Source organism: Balaenoptera musculus, chromosome 8 (genome assembly GCF_009873245.2).
Source record: "Balaenoptera musculus isolate JJ_BM4_2016_0621 chromosome 8, mBalMus1.pri.v3, whole genome shotgun sequence".
Lineage (NCBI taxonomy): Eukaryota > Metazoa > Chordata > Mammalia > Artiodactyla > Balaenopteridae > Balaenoptera > Balaenoptera musculus.
In genome coordinates, this window is record NC_045792.1 from 62,794,239 (window position 1) to 62,810,636 (window position 16,398).

General features: G+C 38.3%; 1 protein-coding gene across 2 annotated transcripts in view; it reads right to left on the minus strand.

Annotated features, from left to right (window-relative positions):
- DENND5A (DENN domain containing 5A) overlaps positions 1–16,398 on the minus strand; it is a 108,903-nt gene that overhangs the window by 62,307 nt on the left and 30,198 nt on the right. Inside the window, exons 2-4 of one of the 2 annotated variants that reach the window (XM_036860164.1) lie at positions 6,707–6,778; positions 5,835–5,944; positions 3,505–4,162 (exon numbers count right to left, since the gene is read on the minus strand). In XM_036860164.1, the coding sequence (XP_036716059.1) occupies positions 3,505–4,162; positions 5,835–5,944; positions 6,707–6,778 (840 nt within the window). The remainder of the gene's footprint in view (positions 1–3,504; positions 4,163–5,834; positions 5,945–6,706; positions 6,779–16,398) is intronic. The other variant, XM_036860165.1, reaches the window with a different exon arrangement.

A 16,398-nucleotide genomic window follows, 5' to 3' on the forward strand; every position in this document is an offset into this window, starting at 1 on the left:
CCTCTGTATCCACAGTTCCACATCCAAGGATTCAACCAACCATGGATCATGTAGTCCTATAGTACATATTTATTGAAAAAAATCCACATATAAGTGGATCTGTGCAGTTCAAACCCATGTTGTTCAAGGGTCAACTGTTTCGCCCAGCTCCAGTCAAGAAACAGTAACTAAAAAAGCAACAAGAATTGTACAAGTCTATACTTCACCCAGAGACAGAAATCTGAAACATCATTATTTTAAACAAGTTGCAAAGTAAAACCTCAGGAACCACATTTTAGTCAACAGATGCTTTTGTTCAGTCTTCAGTGTTCAACAAGAATGTTGTTACCAACGTTTAAAAATCAAAAATTTCACGTAAAAAATTTGGGTCCTCATGAAAAATTGGAAGACCTAGTAACATTAGGCCAGCATTTCCACAAGGAATTAATTGTAGCTAACTAGTGGCTGTCCACTTTAGATGGGGTATATGCTCTTCAATTCAACATAGTCTCCATTACTTCACCTTCAGAATCCAACCATATCATATCACTTCGCTGTTACCTCCCTAGTCAGAGACAACATAATCTCTCACTTAGATTGTTAAAATGGCCTCCTAACTAACATTATTCAGACTCTGCCCATGGACCAAATCTGGGACATTTGACCATCAAAATAATTAATCATAGTAATGGACTATATAACCTACTGAATAAAATAAAAATCTATGAGTCCATACAATAATAAACAAACAAGGGAGAATGAAATGTTCTTCCTCACAGTAAAATGCAACCATCCTGGTAACTGGTTCAGACTAGAATCATCAATGGATGTTAAAGCTATTAGGCAAAAATTTGAAGAGAAACAGTATATTTACAGGGTTTCAAAGTATCTCCCCACAAATTACTTATTAATTACAAAGGGAAAAATGATAACTTTCCAGTTAAGAAACTCAGCAGACATCATCTTAACCAAGTGATCAAATTACATTACCAAAAATGGGACAAATGAACACCATGTGCCTCCTATGATGATAAATAGACATTATGTGTCTCTTGATACAATGCACTGAGAGAACCACAACATCACTTCTGTGATATTGCAGCCAAAAATTTATAACCTGAATCTAGTCATGAGGAAACATCAGACAAACCCAAATTGAGGGACATTCTACAAAATACCTTGCCTGTACTCTTCAAAAATGTCAGTCATGAAAGACATGAGGAATTTACTACTAAAAGCAATGCATGTTACTGGACTAAATCCTGGACCAGGAATTTTTTTAAAAATTATCATTCACTTTTATGTGAAATCTAAAAAATAAAACAAACTAGAGATTATTAAAAAAGAGAGACTCACAGATATAGAGAACAAACAAGTGGTTACCAGAGGGGAGAAGGAAGAGGGGGAGGGGCAATATAGGGGTAGAGGATTAAGAGGTAAAAACTATTATGTATAAAATATGCCACAAGGGGGGCTTCCCTGGTGGCACAGTGGTTGGGAATCCGCCTGCCAGTGCAGAGGACACGGGTTCGGGCCCTCGTCCAGGAGGATCCCACATGCCGCGGAGCGGCTGGGCCCATGCGCCACAACTGCTGGGCCTGCGCTCTGGAGCCCACAGGCCACGATTGCTGAAGCCTGCGTGCCGGGAGCCTGTGCTCCGCAGCGAGAGAGGCCACCACAGTGAGAGGCCCGCGCACCACAACAAAGAGTAGGTCCTGCTTGCCGCAACCAGAGAAAGCCCGTGCGCAACAATTAAGACCCGACACAGCCAAAAATAAATAAATTTAAAATAAATAAATAAATAAATAAGCTACGAGGATTTATTGTACAACACAGGGCAGCCAATATTTTATAATAACTATAAATGGAATATAACCTTTAAAAATTGTGAATCACTATGTTGTACACCTGAAACGTATAATATTGTGTATCAACCATACCTCAATTTTTAAAAATTCATCATAACAGACATTATTGGACAATGGTAAAACCTGAATACAGTATTGTTATTTTATCAATGTTAGATTTCCTAAATTTATTAATCATACTATGGTTATGTAAAAAAAATGTTCTTGTTCTTATGAAATAAAAGCTGAAGTATTAAGGAGCCAAGGAACATGGAGTCTACAATGACTCTCAATGGTTCAGTTATGTTCACACACATACAGAGATACAGAGGGAATGATAAAACAAATGTGGCTAAATGTTAATAACTGGTGTACTGTGGGAGAGTGTAGAAGAGTTCTTTGAACATTTCTTACAACTCTTCTATAAGCTGGGAATTATTTCAAAACAAAAAGTCAAAAATCTTAAAACCTCCAATGACTAAGCATCTCAGAGTAACAAAGTCCTTACAGTGGCCTACAGTACTCTGTACAATTTGGCCTCCTGTTAAGTCTCTAACACTATCTGCTACTACGCTCCTGCTCTCCAGGCTTCCTCAATGTCCTTGAACATACCAATCACATTTTTGTCTCAGAACCTTTCTACTTCCTGTGCCCTTTGCCTGGAATACTTTTCCTACAGACATTAACATGAGTCGCTCACAGAGGCCTAACCTAATCACTCTATTAAAAATTGGAATTTCCCTTCCCCCAATACTATCTTCCTTCCTGTTTTATTTTTTTCCACAGACCTTATTACCACCTTACATACTATATATTTTATTTATTTATTTAGTCACCTCTCAAAAAAAAAAAAAGGGGGGGGGGGGAATTCCCTGGCAGTCCAGTGGTTAAGACTCGGTGCTTTCACTGCCAGGGCCCAGGTTCAATCCTTGCTCAGGGAACTAAGATCCCACAAGCCGTGAGGCCAAAAAAAAAAAAATCACCTCTCTTTCCCCACTAAAATATAAGTTCTATTATAGCAGGGATTTTTATCTATTTTGTCCACCCTGAATCTCTAGCCCCTAGAATAACTCCTGGCACACAGCAGATTCTCAATAAATATATACTGAATGAATGAATTTTATGTTACTTATCTGGCTCCTTTAATAAACATTTGTTTCCTTCTGCTCTATTTTACTGTTTTGTCCAAATCTGCTGCTCACCATCACTTAACCTCTCACTTATAAAAACAATTCAGTTATAACAAACAAACAACAGAAAAAAGCAACACAACCTCGTTTTCTCAAATATATTTTTTCAAATATACGAAGGATCATCGTTACTGTCAGGCTGAGGAAGGGGCAGAAATAACTCTGCAGAGTGATAGAACAGAACTGATGGAAAGTCAGTTTCCCATGACCATCAACTCCTGCCTCCTCTTTTCAACATCAATCAGACGTCAGGAGGCAGGGTTCCCCTCCCAGACTGGAGTGCCCAGCAAAAGGCCACGATGATAGCCAATTAGAAATGGTAGACCTCTCATGTTCCATTAGTTTGCCATCCAGCACCTACCTGCAAAAGATCTGAGTTTTGCTCAAACTGTAACAGCCCGTGTCCTTTACAGTCAGACCCACTGTATCTGATATGGAAAGAAGAGAGGCCCTATGAAGAGAGAGAGCTGTAGTAAGCACTGACTTACGCTGTGAGTAGAGCAGGATTTGAAACTCCAGAAGGGCACAAGTAAAAAGTTGAAACACATTCTCCACCCCAAGCAGTTCAAAGACCTCTCTGACAGGAAAGTCGAATAAGGGAAGCTCATTGGTACTTGGTCTCTGGCAGACAATTGGCCCATAGACCCCAGAAAACTTCAATGACCGGCCAGGAGGTGGGAGTGGCACCTCGTAGAGTACATTGTATATGTAGCTCTCAAGGGGCAGTGGAGGGGGCTGAGGTGAAGTGACTGCCTGGTGAAGTTGTTCCAGCACACTCCGACATGCTTTCATGAAGGACATGGGCGTGATGAGGCAAATGCACTTAGAGACGTAGAGCGTATCCCGGCTAATGTCGTAGGAGTTGAAGCGCTGCAGCTTGGTCCCAGGAGTGCCTTCACCATCCTCCATGTCACTGTGGTCTTGGCCATCAGCAAGGGGAGCATGGAGGACATCATACTCAGCATTATGCATGTGGTAGAGGGTCTGCATTGCACTGCAGATCTGCTTGCTAGTCACCTCCTCATAAAATGTGAGGGAAAACCCAAATGTCCGAGAGCCATCCTCCCTTGTGATAATAAAGGCATGGAACTGAGGCTCCCTGGGATCAGCCTGGGTCTTGAATGCCAGCCCTTTGGGCATGCACAGCTGCAAAAGACACAAGGAAACAACTGGTGAGAACACTCACTGCTGATCCTCTTCTCAGAACACCATCACTACTTATTTACTTAAAGAGCACCTACTATGCTGGGTGTCTGGGATATAAGACCAACACAGCAAAATATCTGTCCTCAAGACCTCCCATTCTAAGACACACAAGTAACTAAAATTATAATGCATTTATCAAGGCTATACAGAAGTATACACAAAGCGCTAGAGGAAAAAAAAACAAACAACTCAGTCTCAGCCTTCATCAGAAAAGGCTTCAGAGATGAGCTTATGCTAGATAAGAGAAAGAAGGGTATTTCAGGGGCATGAAGAAAATGCACAAAGGAGGTAAAAGAAAGCTTGGAGAATTTAGGTAGGTGGTTAAGCATGACAGCATGTATTAGGAGATGATGCTAGAAATATATCTAAAAACCAGACAGATGCAACTTCATACCTAAAAATAAACAAAGTTTTAGATTCTATCAGCTCACAAGATTCTGTCATCAATAAAATATTCTCTTTTCATATAAAAAAAAAAAAGGGTGTTCATTTCATGTATGCAAGGAGATGACATAATCAGGATAAAGATGCACTTTTTTCACTTTAACTCAGATGGGTTATATAAAGAAACTTGGGTGGCTAATCTAACTGACCTGAATCAATCAGTTTCCATTTTCCACTTTTCCACAAACCTGGCTATACAAAGGAACTACGAGGAGCCTGGGTTAACAAGTACAAGGAGCTACATTATGGTATATCCATTACCCTTGAACTTGACTTCTCAAAGCCTAAGTGTTTCTAGAATATAGTATGTTAAAAGGAAATAAGCACTGGACTAGGAGTCAAAAAACTTGAGGCTCTCTACGATTCAGTTTCCTCCCCTGTGAAATGAAGATAATACAGTTTACTCTGCGTACTTCACAGGGTTATTGTGTGCATCAAACAAGATCATCCTCAAAAAGCTATTAAAAAGTAACAGAGGCAGTACAAAGATATGGTTAAGAGCAGAGTTCTGGAACCAGACTATGGTATTTAAGCTTGCTCAACTGCTCGTTAGCCATATGACCTTGAACACATTACTTAACCTCTCTGGATCTTAGTTTCCTCACCCATAAAATATGTGTCTGTGTCTGTGTGTGTTTACTTAATATTATCTACATAAGGGGTATTGTGAGGATTAAATGAGTTAATTCATGTATAATACTTACCACAGTGCCTAGCACAAGGTGAATACTCAACAAACATTAGCTTATTCATGGTAGTATTCATCTACAAATTTAAAATGCTGCCCTATCTAAAAGTATAATAAAACAAAAACACCCATTTCTGTCATATTACTCAGATATATATACAATACAGATGAAAACTGCTTTAAACCTCACTTATTGTGTAAAATCAATGCTATAAGCAACCAATAGCTCAATCTCACAAAAACAGTTCACTGACCCAGTACTATGTATTTGTCTGACTCAACAGAAGCACCTTGTGACTTTTGGTATATCTGATATATTCCAAGTATTTGATATAGTGATCAAAATGCAGAATCACGAACAATATGCATATAAGAAGTTACTGATACTTGGTGGAACCACTGCTACCATAGTCTGAACTCACAATCCTACTGTGAATTACTCTGTAAATTATCTCACACTTGTAGCTAACAAATACTAACCATTCCCACTGCATCTTGGTCAAAGGGATTCCAGTCCACATTCTCAGGATATCGTGCAAGAACCTTAGACTTGAATGTTCGTCTCAATGGTGTCTGCTCAAAATTTTCTCCTGCAAGAAAAAGAATGAAGCAAGTCATCTCCACAAAGTCCCCTGAAACCACAGGTTATGAATATCTGAGCTTGGCAGTCCAGCAAAGTACAGAAATGAAGGCAAAAGGGTTAGTATGCCAACCATCTAAGAACAGGAAAGGTATTATAGTTATTAGATCAGTAAGAAGCTGGAAAAGTTTAGCACGGTTAATACTGGACACTGTTAGCTACCTTGGCTTTTCTTTAAAATGAAATCATTACTACAATCTTCTTGGGAGAAGAGGGGAGAAAGCACAAAGAAAGATTAAGGATTATATCCATCATTTTTTTTTCCCCTAAAAGCTACATTTCGTTTGCTTAAAGTCAACTAATAACATCATAGAAGCATAAATTATTTTAAATTCAAAACGAAGTATGCATTTCTATGATCTCTGAAAAAATACAAAGGGGATTTAAAAATTCAAGAACATTAAGAGAGCAGATTTCAGGATAAATCTAATGAGCTATTTTGTCAATTGAGAATCATTTGAAATTTCTGAAATTCTCCTTTGTTTTCCCCTTCCCCCTCCTAAAAACATTAGAGCATACTGAAATAAGAACACTGAAGAGAAAAGAGGAAGAATCAAAGAACCCACCACCTAGAGGGATACAAATATGAAAAAATCTATTGGTCGAAAAAGGCTTAAGAAAGTTAGGTCAAAGGGTACAAAATGCCACTGGAGAGACTTATGTAAGAGCCACCAGAATGCTTTGGGTGTTCTCAATTTTGTTTTGTTTTTACCTTCAGTTGTACTTGAAATGAAAGGGCTGGCACCATCCCTGGCTTTAGAAGCCTGTATGTACTGGCATAATGCTATATGATAAATGAAATAACATAGTATTACAATAAAGCAATGTTATTCAAACTTTTTTGACCATGACCCCAGTATGAAACAAAGTTTATATCATGAAGCAATAAACACACACATGATATATATTAATATATATAAATTTACTTAAAACAAAAATTTCACCAAAAAAATACCCTTACTATATGGAATGTGTTCTCATAATTTCTACTCTATATCATTAAAACCAAAAAGGCTAACTGCAGACCTACTAATGGTCACGATTCACAGTTTGAAAAACACTACAAAATAGTATAATGGGATGAAGAGCTCTACAAGTATTAAATTACTATAAAGCCACTAGTGCTTTTTCTAAAAGTATACCCCAAATATTGCTTTTCCCAAGGGACTAGGGAAAAGGGAACAAATTAAATGCACCTAAATACTTTGAATAAATAAATTTAGTAAGAATCATGGAAAAATATGTGGGAAACATGATCAAGGACAATTCAATTGAATTCTATATCTATTTATTGAGTAATCATGTTATACAAGGGCCTTAGGTACTGTGAAGGATAGAGATGAACCAGATGAAACACCCATCCTCAAGGACCTTTCCGTTAAACGTATAGGAAAAAGAACATACACAAATAACAATTTCCCAGGAAGGTTATTATCTGGGAGGCTCCAGCTTATGTGGTCTATCCATTCAGAGCACACTTGCACAGGATCCTGTTCATGTGCTCTAGTTGACAGAATAAATTCTGTTCCAACTAAAGTTTTTATAAGTTGGCTTAGAACCCAAAGGGGCTGGTGATTATTAAGGAAGATGCACTCCTCACCAACACAAGACTGGAATGAACCTAAAGTCAGATAGTCCTTCACTCTAAATCAGCCCAGAGGCACCTTGAAAGTTTTTTAAAACAGCGTTTATATTATATTACTTCTAAGGCACCTGTTCCAGAAACTAATAATGATTCCAGTCAGAGAGTTATTGCTTTTAACAATTAAAACCTTCACTTCCATTTTCTCTCAGGTTTCGTCCACCATCACCATCAGAAGCCCACTTATTCATAATTTTCAACTTCTGACAAGACCCAACCTTCTGTTAGTAAAGCAAGTTCCACAATTCAATTCCTCTAATTTCTAATCCCTTCTTCCAAATTGATTTTTCTGAAACTCTTTTCTAGCAAATTTCATCTCTCAAAATACATTTCATAATCTTCGCTAAATAAAACTGGCAAAATCAGCCGGCAGCTGGTAATACCAGTAGCAACAAAGCCCTACGGCTATGTTGAGCTAGTCTCAGAGTTTTCACTAACATCGGCAAAGAGTGCAAAGAGCCCACCCATGGCAAGCCTGCACTCACTGTACAAAGTAATTAAACAGCAAGCAGCTGACATAAGGTCTTGTCTACAGTCTGACATTCTCAGAATGTATTTTTAAACTGCATTCAGTTCTGAGAGAAGATAACTATTTCTTCCTCCTAAGCTTCTTTATTTTTAATTGTCAGTTTGCTCATTTCTTCCTTAGTAGGCTAGAAAATCCCCTCAGTTAAAACCACGAACTATTTGAACATATACAGGAATCAGGGCAGTTAGCAATGTCCTACATGGAAGCCTTTAGAGAAAGATGTTTTCCTAAGATGGCTACAAGGTGCCCCCTAAGACTTGAAGAGCATTCAAAGGATGGAACAGGGGACTATTTAGGGGGAGAATTTTAAACAACCAGTGAGATGTAGAATAGAGCCAGAAGTGAACATGATGAGCTGACCTGGAGTGTAGACAAAGAGGTGGGGGAAGCTGTGAATCACAGGGAGAACTGGCCTTCAGATCCTCTGTCCCCACCACTACCTGTCCACCTCCTGCTCCTTCTTTAAACAAGCTGAGTAAAGAAGTCTTGTTAGAGTCAGGTTCTGAGTAAAGGCACAGCAGAGAGTGCCAATCTCAGACAAAATTCCTTCTGTGTATTAGACTGGACCAGTAGCAGGAACATACTCTTTTCACTGCAAGGGGAAAGAAGATGTATAAAGAAGAGGTATGAAGGCCCTGAGAACAATCGTGTTCATTATAATCACGCTCTGAAGTGTCAGAAAGTAATAGAGGAAGGAGATCACAAACCTAAGATCTTTTTGTTAAAACCATTCAATCAGCTGCCAAGTAAACTATGAAAAACCTAACAAAATTTTTATCTTAGGTATTGGCATATCCCAATGATCTGTACTGTTCTAGGGTGTGATGGCTTAGGAGTGAATATGATTTGAACCTAATACATTTTTAGAGGGTGTCAAATTCAGAACCAGGCAGATCCATCGCCTGACCCTAAACATGGTCCTAAAGTAAATCGCTTGAGGAAACTGGATCCCAAAGATTACAGTTTATTACATTACAGGTTGCCTGGTTACTAAAGGAGGGGAGGCTGGCTTCAGAATTTTACATGAGCATCTCTGAAAATGGACCCTTACCTTTATATTTGTTATACAGGGCTGACTCACACGATAATTTCTTTTTGAAAGGGCTATTTTATCTTGAAGATTATGAGTTTGGAGGAACTAAGGTGATTGGCAGTGGAAAGAAACAGAACATGTGAAATTCCTTAAAAATTTATTGACTTAAATAACTTTGTGTTACACATAATTAAAAAAAACCCTTTACACTTTGGAAAAAAAAAAAAAAACAATTCAATCTTTCATCATTTACCGAGGGCTGAGTTTTTTGAGAATAAGCAATGGAGACTTATTGCCTCAGGAACATCTACATAGCCCCACCTCCTGAAACCTACACATGTGTCACAGGTCCCTTAAATCCTCAATTATTTAGACCTTTGGAAATTCAGACAATATCAGGAATATGACATCACAACAACTACTGTCCTATTGTCCTAGAAACAACAACTAATTATTTGCCCAACACAAATGTCAGCAGGTCTGAATATCAAAACTAAGGCCCATTTCTAACGGCAACTTAAAAATTAGTCAACTAGGTATCAGTCTGTCTTTATGAATCTGCTCCCTGGAAAGTACAGTTCAGATAAAATCACGACAGATTTTTTTTTAAAGCCTGCATGCCTTACAAGGACTTCTAATAGGTTCTTTGTTTACTTGTTCTGCTCTGGCCAAGCCAGAAACAAACTGACATTTGTATTGCTATTAGCCTCTTGGTACTGGCTTGATTTGAATAACCCTGAATGAGGGATGCTTATGCTGAGAAGCTTCAAAGGAACACCTAAACTCTCTGAAATAATTTACAAATTTTTGTATGAAGACATTTGCATTTTTCTGGGGAGAGGACACAATTTCTATCAGATCTCAAAGGATCTCATGACTCGAAAAAGTTAAAAACCACAGCTCCAAATGTTTATCTTAATTTGGGCAGAAAATATTTTGACCACTTAAAGGTTAACCTAAATGGGCAGGTTTTCATACAATCTAAAATAAAATACACATACTACTAAATAACTGCTTTCTAGGTTGATGATGACCCAAATTAAGACCATTATTTTCTCCTTTCTTATCATGAGACACCTATGTTGATTGTTTCATACATGCATGTCAACAAGTTAAAAAAGAAAAAAAAAATATCCTCAAAACTTCTGTCTGAAGTCCTCTGTAAGGTCATCAGAAAACGTTCACCAAGATCTCCAAGTTGTACATTTATATTAAATTTATTACATCTGTGCTTTTAAATGGTAGAGCAGATATGAAAAGGTAGGTACCCAAACAGCTACCTGAGAAAGACCCAATATGGTTAAATCTCAACCTGGTTTATGTTGAACCACACAAAGCTTCTCCAGATCACAGTGTTAGCTTAGATTCAAGCACAATAAAAGTAACCATCATTTCCTGGGAAACTGTTTATGGGACACATCTGTTATATCTACATCTTGGATTAGATATACCAAATAAAATGAATATTTCAATTTCTAAACCTATCAGTAATCAGAGTTTGGATACACTAAAGGAGTTTTACATAAAATTTGAAGTTAAAAAAAAAAAACAAAAACGGACTTCGCTGGTGGCACAGTGGTTAAGACTCCACGCTCCCAATGCAGGGGGCCTGGGTTCGATCCCTGGTCAGGGAACTAGATCCCACATGCATGCCGCAACTAAGAGTTCGCATGCCGCAACTAAGGAGCCCACCAGCCACAACTAAGGAGCACACATGCCGCAACTAAGGGCCGGCACAACCAAATAAATAAATTAAATAAATATTAAAGAAAAAAAAAACTAAGGACATTTTTATATCTGGTCCCTTGGAGGAGATAGGGAGGATAATATAAATAAATATCTGTGAAACTGAAACAAAACACAAAAAAAACAAAAACTGACTTTGTCAGCAGAATAATTTATATCGAGTTTGATGGAAGTTCTGCTTCCAGCGAGACCAACTCTCTTGCAGATAACTATGAACTCCGGACAAAATATAAAAAACAACTACCTGAAGGTACTAGAGAATGAAAAGCAGGCAGATTATGAAGTCAGATGGAGGGTCAACTCTTGCAAAAAGGTAACAACACTGGATAAATGTCCCCTTTTCATGGCTTTTGGCTAGGCAGGTCCCAGTCTGTGCCATGAGAGGTGGCTAAAATTCAGATAAAAATCCATAGTTTTACTAGCTTAAGGAATCGGAGGACAGAATTTAAAGGCAACCACAACAGCTGGGAAGCAAGGGAAGGAAATTCCAGAGACAGCCAGAGAGGGGGTGCCCCTAACTCTGTGTATAAACGCTGTTCAAATCTCCGGCTGATCCCTGAACCATGCGTGCATGGAACAGGTCCCAAGCAGCAAAGTTAGGGCTAACAGAACTGAACTGAGATTTAAGCGGCCGCTCACTGCTGGGAAACAGAACAAACAAAACTCAATGTTTTTGGAGGAAGGTGACAGAACCCAGAGTCTCTACAACATATTGTACATAATGTCAAGGACACAATCTAAAATTGTTCAGCATATAAAAAAACAGAAAAACATGACCCATTCTCAAGAGAAGAGTCAATCAAAAGAAAACGACTTTGCATTGACCCAAATATTGGGATTAGCAGACAAGGATTTAAAACAGCAATGTTCATAATGAATGAAAAGACAGTACAACGAAATAGCACTATAATTAAGTGGACAGCCTTAACAGCAGATTGGAGATGCAGAAGAGTTAGTGAACTTAAAAATAGTAACCAATCTAACCAATCTAATAGTAACCAATCTAGTAACCAATAGTAACCAAAAAGTAACCAATCTGAAGAACAGAGAGAAAAAAGATTAGTGAGAGAAAGGGTGTGGGGGGGGAGGGACCCAAAGATATGTGGGGCAGCAAGTCTAACATACATATAATTGGAGCCCCAAAGGAAAGGAGAGCAAATGAGGTAAAAAAGAATATTTGAAGAAATACTGATCAAAATATTCCCAAATTTGGTAAAAGATATAAATTTACAGAGTCAAGAAGCTCAGCTGAATCCCAAGCAGGATAAATACCAAGAAAATCATATGCAGTCAAATTTTTGGAAAAAAAAAGAGAGAAAAAATTTTAAAGAGAAAATCTTGAATGGAGCCAGAGGGAAAAAAAATACATTACATTAAAGAAGAAAAAATGATTGAAATTACTACTGCCTTTTTAACAGAAACAATGGAGATTAGAAGACACGGAACAACACCTTACAAGCACTAAAAGAAAAAGAAAAAGAAAAAAAGGCCTTGTCAACCTAGAATTCTATAAACAAACAAAAATCCTTCAAAAATGAAGGCAAAATTAAAACATTTGCAAGTAAAACAAAACTAAGAGAATTCATTGCTGCAGATCTGCACTACAAGAGTAAGAAGAGCCCATCCCAATAGGCTACATGCTGTATGATTCCATTTATATAACATTCTTGAAATGACAAAATTATAGAAACGAACAGGTTAGTGGTTGCCAAAGGTCAGGGATGGGGGGAGGGTGGCTATAAAAAGGCAACCCCAAGAATTCTTGTGGTGATGGAACTATTCTGTATCTTGACTGTATCAATGTCAATATCCTGGTTGTGACAGTATACTATAGTTTTTTAAGATGTTACCATTGGGTAAAGGGTACAGGGTAATCTCCCTGTATTATTTCTTACAACAGCATATGAATCTACAATTACGTCAAATAAAAAGTTTAATGTATTTAAAAAGTATATTTTTAATTTTTAAAAAGTGTTTTAATGTTTTTGACAACCTGCCAAAGTTTTAAAGCAAGGCTGCAGGCAACACAATTGAAGCATTCAAAGCTATACCTTGGACAGAACTCTTTGAAGGCAGCTAAGCTATCCCTCTCTCCAGGCCCAAGACATAAGTGTCACATAAACTGCCTCACCTCACCACATCAACACCAGTCCTACAAGGTCTAGTTCACATTATCTACAGCAAGAATGATGAAATTTTTTCCTCTGGGAATGGATATAACCAGGTTATTATGCTATCCTTTGCATACTGGCATCCTGGGATGTCCTACAATTGATCCCGTTAGTGACACTGGCCATCAATTCAGTGCTACTCATGCTATAATCAATTTCCTTCCTGCACTAAAAGACATCACTGTATTTTTCCTGTTACAAACATTTCCGAAACTGACTGCACATCAGAATAGTATTACTACCAACTCATACTTGGGTTTTCAGTTCACGTTGAAAACCAGCTGGTTTTATCTTCAATTCATTTGTTGCCCCAGCATTTCAATTCTCGTCTTCTAGATAATTTCTGAACCCCTGTACAAATCAGAGATCATCTTCTGTCATCTTTGACTAACAGGGCACAATGTAGTAAGAGAAGGGAATGCAAATTTCTAACTAAATTAACCTTGTTATTACTTTTAGATGACTACTTCTTTAATATCAGCACTTTTTAAATAGAGACAGCTTTAAAACACACAGTAAGACTAGCAAGCAGAGTTCTGGTAGCTAAAGAAAGCCATCTTACACTGCCCTCATCACTGTCTTCTTCCTCTCTTGTACACATAAAATTGAGGTAAATTCACAGCTCCTGCAGCATAAAGTGAAGGAGGTAACTGCTCCTTGAAGAGACAGCCTATACCTTGGCCCACATCACCAAGATGACTGTGGTGCTCAGGAGTCAGACATTTAAAAACAAATATCCAGAATGTAGATAGTGAGCTGCCCCCACCTTGGACAAGCCACAAGGCCTCTTCTAAGGCACTATCTAACCCAGGAAAGCTATTCACCAGGCTTTTCAATGAAAGAGCAATAGAAACCATCTGTTACTCCTATGTGTTCCCCTGAGGAACATTTGTTCACTTTCTTTCTCAACATATTTTCTTTGTCAGATAACTTTAGATTTGTGTAGACAACCACTACTCTTATTGATGCTTTGCCTCCTGCTTGATATCATCCAGGCACCACACCTAGTCCAACTCATGAACCTAGTATTCCTAAAATGGCTGAACTTCTCATGCACCTGATTTTAACAAGAGACTGAGATTTGAGAACCTATCCAGAGATGACTGCTCCAAACCACAGCTAAGACAGAACTTTGGTAGCAAGGCATCAAGTGTAGACACTGCCTCCCTTTCAGCCCAGCTGAATACCCTGCAGGGCACACATTTGTTGAGCTAACATCTTGAACTAAGATATGTAATTTGCTGTGTTTAGTGGAGAAAGCAAAAAGCTCTCAAATTCATGGTCTTTCAGACCAGTTTAACGAACCCAGTCCTGTGAGATGGAAATACACATACTGTTCTAAATAGAGTGAGGGCTCCCAGAGGCTTTACGTGTGTATACACAGGCACTTTTCTCTATAAGCTGGGCCCTCCGGAAAACTGGGCTTAGGCAAACCCACTGGACTGGAATCTCTAAGTAAGAAATAGCAGAGGACAAATATGAGCAATGGTCCCCATGCTCTCCTCAATACCAAATTTTAAAATAAGCAGCCTAAATTACGTGTAAGCAACTAGCCTAGAAGGGAGGAGAGAGGGTCAAGGTCCCACCATGGCTACTAATTGTATGATCCTAAACAATTTACTGAGTTTTGTGGGTCTCACTTTCCTCAACTGAAAGATAAAGAAGCAGAGAACTAGTTGGTGATCCGTAAAGGTTTTTCCAGCTCGATCATTCCATGACTTAATGACTGCTGGGCCTACAGTCTGACCAAGCGTGGAAATTCTACCTTTCAAATTGTGAGCTCTAGGCGTGCGTTAGTTCTCCCTCTACTGCCTCTCTCTTCCCAAAATCCCACTAAAAACAGTAGTAGAGGTGGGGAAGCATAAACCTATAGAATGAAAGTGAAGATAATAGCAACAAAATTTTAGAAGCTGGGAAGCAGACGGATGAATCATTACTGACAGTAGACTTGAGAAAACTGAGATACAACATAACCTCCAAAAAGCTCAGGAACTTGTAGCATCAGGTACTTATGGAAGTAGGGATTACGACGGGGCTAAAAACAGAGGAATTGATTGAAAGTCTATTTAAGAACCAGCTGGCATCAGCTCATGAATAAACAAAATGTTGTGTAACTACACAATGGAACATTATTCAGCCATAAAAAGAAATGAAGTACTGTTACATCCCGCAACACAAATGAACCGTGAAAACAGTATGCTAAGTTAAAGAAGCCAGACACAAAAGGCCAAATGCTGTATAATTTCATGTATATGAAATGCCCAGAAGAGGCATATTTACAGAGACAAAAAGTGGTTGCCAGGGGACTAACTGCTAATAGGTATGCAGTTTCCTTTTGGGATGATGGAAATGTTCTGGAACTAGATAGTGTGATGGCTGCACAACACAGTGAATACACTAAAAACCACTGAAGTGTATACTTCAAAATGCCACATTTATGTTACATGAATTATATCTCAATTTTGAACCAGCTGGACCACCCAGCCCACCCCACCCCACCCCATACCTTTACCACTCCATCTGGCCTCCTCCATTCAAGAAGAAAACAAAGTTTATTCTTTACAATGGATAAATAAAAGAATGAGTGGGGAGGGCAAATGGGTGATGGTGGTCAAAAGCTACAAACTTCCAGTTATAAGATAAATAAGTCTTGGGGCTGTAATGTACAGCATGGTGACTATAGTTTACAAATACTGTATTGTATATCTAAAAGCTGCTAAGAGAGTAAATCTTAAAAGTTCTCATCACAAGAAAAAAAAAAACCTGTAGCTATGGTGATAGATATTAACTAGACATTATGTAATCATTTTGCAATATATACATATATCAAATCATTGTTGTACACTTAAAACAATATATTGTTATATGTCAATTATATCTCAATTAAAATAAAAAAAGAAGGGACTTCCCTAGCAGTCCAGTGGTTAAGACTCCACGCTCCCATTGCAGAGGGCATGGGTTCAATCCCTGGTTGGGGAACTAAGATCCCACATGCCGCACGGTGCAGCCAAAAAAAATAAATTAAAAATAATAATAAGAAGAATGGGTGTCTATACTTGGGATTGCACAGTTATCAAGCATTAACAGCTGAGAAACCACAGACATAGCTGAGAACAAGGGTATCATTCTAAAAATAGGGAAATAAGAGAAGATTTACATACTGAACATTGAGACCCTCAGTGCTCTTCCACTACTTGGCTCTCAGAAAGTTGGCAGCTAGGATTATGCCCTCAAGGCAGAGATCTGAAGGAGCATTTTATGTGAACCTGACCAGCACAAGAAA